The sequence below is a fragment of the Rhamphochromis longiceps genome, linkage group LG17 (assembly GCF_057381845.1).
Source record: "Rhamphochromis longiceps isolate RC_006_pf linkage group LG17, R_longiceps_female_GT1.1, whole genome shotgun sequence".
NCBI lineage: Eukaryota > Metazoa > Chordata > Actinopteri > Cichliformes > Cichlidae > Rhamphochromis > Rhamphochromis longiceps.
In genome coordinates this window covers 20,142,202-20,148,201 of record NC_140573.1, presented here as the reverse complement: position 1 = coordinate 20,148,201, position 6,000 = coordinate 20,142,202, and the positions used below count along the sequence as shown (strand labels likewise).

At 36.0% G+C, this 6,000-nt stretch overlaps 1 protein-coding gene across 1 annotated transcript in view; it reads left to right on the top strand.

Moving 5' to 3' along the window:
- The first annotated feature begins 801 nt into the window (after positions 1–801).
- The window catches only part of ptprb (protein tyrosine phosphatase receptor type b), a 39,095-nt gene continuing 33,896 nt past the window's right edge, over positions 802–6,000 (top strand). The window contains exon 1 of the mRNA XM_085387713.1: positions 802–1,249. Coding sequence (XP_085243839.1) covers positions 1,175–1,249 — 75 coding nt within the window. The 5' untranslated portion in view covers positions 802–1,174. The remainder of the gene's footprint in view (positions 1,250–6,000) is intronic.

Genomic DNA, 6,000 nt, shown 5'->3' with positions numbered 1-6,000 from the left:
GCCAGAGTTCATCACTCAGTGAAGCAATCCTTGGGCCACCTTAAATATACCACCTAACAGGAACCTTTTCACGAAAGGCTGCCGACAAATACCTAAAAAGAATTGTGGACAAAGGGCAGTGCTGGTGAAGTCCAGCACCTGTTGAGAATGACCTGTTGTTGTCAGTGCAAACAAAATTCTAGCCACTACATGGCTAGAAACGGAAATGTTTAATCAAGAAACTTTATGGATTATATCTTTTCTTAAGATAGAGTTTAGTCATACATATAAATTCTTATATGAATATAATCATCATTGATGTTGGCTCTATAAAAATAATTCCCCAGCTCTTTGATGCACTGGTTTTATGCTCTCTGAATATCCAGCAGGTCACTTGCCATTGAAGGGAGTAACAGTGGCTTGGCGTTTAGCTTGTAAACCTACTCAATAGAAGACTTGTTAGAGTTGAATATACAGCTGAGCCGAATATAGACCCACAGAAACAGCAAAGTTACTAATGGAGCGGCATCCAAAGACAAAGCTGTCACTAAAAAAGAGAGACGGAGCAAACTTTAAACTTCAGTCTCAGTGAGATTTAATCAAACACTCGTCTCTATTTTTAACATCTACCTCTGCTGTCAGTGCATCAAGGTGTGCTGCTATTGTAGTTGCAGGCCTATTTTTAGCCTCCATCCAGGCTGGGTTTGTAGTCGTGCCTTTGCAGTGACTCACAGGTCTGTTGGCCTGATTGAGGAAGTCCGCTACTGAGTCCCAACCTCAACACTATAGAGTGACAGACAGACAGGCAGGAAGAGAGACATACAGCTGGTGAGACAGGGAGCGCAAAGAGGGGAAAGGCTGTTTTACTTTGAGAGTTTTAAGGAGAGGATGAACACGAGGCAGAGCAGAGACGACGGATAAATAAAACCACATTTCCTGGGAAAATTTCAATTTTTTGTCTAAAAAAGGAATAATTTTTTAAAAGATATTAAAAAGGACATTTAACCACTTTTTCTCAACATTTTTCTTCGGTTTCCTATCAGGACTTGGATTCTTTGCTGAACACAAAAGAGACTAAAGAGAAGGATATTTTCTACCATCCACCTGAAACAGTGAATACAAACACACCTGTCCTACCTCAGGCTTAGGATTATGGTGGTGCATGGTCCACGTGGGGATCTGAGACAGGATCAAAATGCTGAAATGTAAAGTTTGCAGTTATTTCTGCTGTCTGCGGTTCACCTCGTTGCTGCTGCTGATGCTGCATCAGGTCAGTCTGACATTCATGATCTGTGTAGAAAAGGAGCACATACATAAGAAGCTTCAAATGTGATATCAACCTCGTGCGATCTGAGTTACTCTTTAGATTAACTTTGATCACTCTGCATGCTCCTGTAGTCCAGGGTCATCTCGGACACAATGCAAACTTTTTTTACTTTTCCAAATATGTAATTTTTTTTTTAGAAATTTAGTAATTATTATATATTTCATGGACTTTTACAAAAATGCAACAAGAAAAGAAACAAAGTGCTTTGTGAACAAGTCTCCACAACTCTGTTTTCAAAAGTGTGCCTAATACAAGATGAGCAAATATTAAATCATGGTTTCTTTCAGTTCTTTAAATTAAACTGCAAAATAAAACTGGCCCTTCTTTTTTTACATTTTAAATACCAAAGCAGTCAGGTGTGAATAAAATTACACGCAATGAGATAAATAAAATGAAATCCATGTGAGATGTTACATAGAGTAGATTCACTGTTTAGCCTAAAAAGATGAAACCAGGTTAATTTATGTTAATGTCAAGCTTTAAGGACCTTGTCATTCTTAGTTAGAAAACTTGAGATATAACAGCAAACTTTGTCTTAAACCAACCAAATATATATACATATACATATATATTTAGAACAATCTGTATTTTTCATCCTTTTAAGAAAGATTTGTCTTCATGACAAACAAATCTTGGTGTTAGCATCCATCAGGTCACCAGTGAACTATGCATAGTGTTTGATTTGATTAACATTCAACACTTTTCAAAGGCTTTTGACCTGTTCTAAACACCAAAACGGAAATGTTTAATCAAGAAAATTGCCAGAAATGTATGAGACTTTATTTGAAATGAACCCTTTAAAAATTATAATTTAGACTTTGAGTTCGATACAAACAAAAGTTTGTGCGATACAGTTTGTCTTCTTTGGTGACACCTGTTACTGCAAAGGGAAACCTCATAAAGTGCCATCTCTCTTTGTGTTGCTTTGAGCTCCAACATGTGATGGAGCATTTACACAATCTAAAACATTTTTCTATGTATAAAATGATTTCTTTTTGCACGGTTCACTTCATTAAATATACTTCCATCCACTTTAACCTCCTAAGACCTGAACTCTTCCATGTCATGCATTTTTAATTTCTCTTTGATATTTGGACATATTAGGACCTGATGAATGTAAAAACAAAGAATTACCAGATTTTTTTTTTACCCAATTTTTGTTTCTGAGAAAAATGAGATCCACAATTGAGAACATTTGTTTTAAATTTCGATAGAACAGTGGCGTATAATGTCCTTGTAAGTGGATATCAGGCCCTTGTAAAGCAAAATTTAGTATTTTGGTCTAGACAACCCAAAATGTGATGTCCACATATGTGGACCCGGCGGTTAAAACACTCAAACAAGCGAGTCACTTGTTTGGCGCTAAACCAGGGATGTGATTGCAGAAAAGCAGAGAAGAAACACATGCTCCTGATGAATGCATTTCTAGATTACAGTTCCAAATAATAAATATGTATTTTTTTTTCAGAAGTAAAAAAAATGGGATGTTCTTACTATCATTGCTTCAGTTTCATGTTTCTTTATGTTTGTTCAGTGAAAGAAACACTGAACAGAACATTTTACTTCTAGCCAGTGTCTTCAGGTTTACACTCTGATGATTGTTGGCTGAAACCAAAAACTGCACATCAGCAGGTTTACCCAAGTAGCAGTGAAGGTTTGGCTCCTGTACAGTTTTGCTTGGGCCATATTTGACTTTGACTGACTGCCTAAAATCTCCCAGAGGTTTAACGATGACGTGCCACATATGAGGTGTGCTATGACATGTGGGCCACATTTGGACATGTCATAGCACACATTTTCCAGTGCTTAACTTTTGCAAAATGAAGCCCAGACTAGTCTCACTGTCAGTTATCTGGGTAGGACAGGGTTAATGAGTCTGGCCTCACAGTAAGCCAAGGTTTAGCTCACATTAGTGTTTGGGGGCAGTTCAGGCGTTTCTTTATTAATAAAGAATTCCAACTATATCAAAGTATATCAAAGCCGATTGAAGGTTGATTTAACCATAACCTCATGCTGCTACTTCTGTGATTAGTAAGTTACACCAACATTTATACAGTCTCATTTTCCTCGGTCGCACTTCCTTCTCTTCCTGACTGTCGCCTCATTGCCGCATTGTTGTCTCTGAACTCCCTGAACTTCATTATCAGTGACAAATTGTTTTATTTTCTCTTGTGCTGGCCAAAATTTGAGGACAAAAAGCTCAGAAGCAACTATCTCCAACTTTATTATCATAGTACAGAGGAGGTCAGTTCAACAGTCAAACCCAAAACATGATAGAAACGCACAAACATGCAGTCGCAGCTCTTTAAATAGCACAGCTGAATAACTGTCCGTGCGGTGGATACTTCAGAAACTCTGCAGCTCTCAAAGCCTTAAAATCAGCCCTTTTACTAAAATAAACTCTTAATCTTTATACTTCGCAGCAGACGCTGACAGTAGTTGCTAAAAAGCTTGTTGGTTTGATCGGTCAGTTTCTGCCATTTCTGATTGGACCCTCATGAGGTGAACCAAATAAATTTGATTCTATTTTTGCTCATTTTGGGTGACACTTTGATAGCTTTGTGCACCTCAGTCTCATTAATTAATGCTGTTTTGTCAAAGCTGCACTGCTGGTATGACTAAGTCACACACAAAGTGTCCATTGGTGTGTAGCTTGACAGAGTGGGATATTACATTGGTGATAAAGGTGTGTGAATCTCAAAGGTTATTAATGTTGTTGGCCAAGTAGCAACATCTGGGGCCATTAGACAAAATCTGCTGTTCCACTGATGTCTACTTGAGGGTTCAAAAGCAAGTCAGTCCCTATAAACATTTTAAAATGCTCAACTTTAAAGCAGGAATTATGTATAAATACGTTCTCTGTAGCTAATTTAGTCTCTTCATAACAATTGTACAGAATATTTTTATAACTTACCTCTTTACATTGGCTTACAGTTGGCATTGTTGGGGGCCTGGTCTCTTTGACTGCTAAATGGACGGTGGCACAGGTGGCTGGAGCTGCTAGCTGTGTGCTAGGCTTCACCTCAGTTAACTGGAGTCACTGAACTGGACCTCTGGACTGTGTTTGTGCTGTTGGAGCGTTGTGGAGCATTTTTAATGACATTATCTGACCACTAATATGGCTGCTGTGAGGTTATTGTACTAACAGACCGTCCAAGATGTCTGAGCTGCAGTTTTGAGGAGTTATATTCTAGGATTTTATTTGGATGTTACAGAGCACTGATTAGCAGGAGTTTGTGTGATGCTCTGATACAGTCTATGGATGCAGCGTGCTAACTAATTTAGCTGGCATTAGCTGATAACTTAGCACTCTTCAAAATGCAACTGGTGGCATCACTGTGTCCATCTGTGATCCTTTCCTAAACCCAGTTGAGCTGTTTTTAGGGTCTGAACCTCAGTGAGTTAAATTGAAAGCCAAAAACAAGTAGGAAAAAACAAACTACAGAACAAGGTATAGAAAGGACTCTAAAAATAGCCGCTCAACTTACACCACCCCCCTTACTTCCCAGCGCCTACTTTGCAGGTCAAACTGGGCTCTTACCTCTCAGTGGTTGGAGCATCAACAACAAAATATGCCCCTATTCATGTGTGAGTCAAAATCAGAAAAATATTTGGAAAGCAGAAAATATTAAAGAAAAATGAAAAAAAAGTTTTTGTTTGCTGATCAAAATTAAGAAGGGTGGGGAAAATTTGGACTCATGATCTGAGTACTACTTACGTTTTGGCTCCTCTGTAGCCAGAACTTCAGAAATTTATCAGAACAATGGGATCAAAGTACAGCAACGCCCAACGTCTTCATTTTGGGAATGAACCTCCTGTAGACTTGAAAGCAGACTATAAAAGTCTGTTGTTTCCTCCCTTATGGAAAACAGGCTGCAGATTCCTGAACGCTCCAGCATCAACATGTCTGTAGAAACTGTTAACCATATTTGGACGATAGGGTGGTATTGGCTAACAGATACAGAGACCTGCTCATTAGTGCTCAGCAACATCCAAAATCAGTTCTCAGAATTTCAGTACGGTGGACCTGAGAGGTCAAATGCACTGCAACTCAAGGCAGAAAAGACAGCATCAGCTCACAAAAGACATCCTCACGAAACACAATGGAGACAGAAGTGACGAGCTAATGGTAAACGGCTAGAAGCGAACATATAATTACAATATTAAACAACTCATCCCATTAAAACACACTTTACCTGCATCCTGTAGCATAGTTTTTTTGTGAGATTTTCTTTTCCTTTATATATATGTATATATATATATATATATATATATATATATATATATATATATATATATATATATGTATATATGTATATATATATATATATATGTATATATGTATATATGTATATATATATATATATATATATATATATATATATGTATATATATATATATATATATATGTATATATATATATATATATATATATATATATATATATACATATATACATATATACATATATATATATATATATATATATATATACATATATACATATATATATATATATATATATATATATATATATACATATATATATATATATATATATATATGTATATATATATATATATATATACATATATATATATATATATATATATATATACATATATACATATATACATATATACATATATACATATATATATATATATATATATATATATATATATATATATATA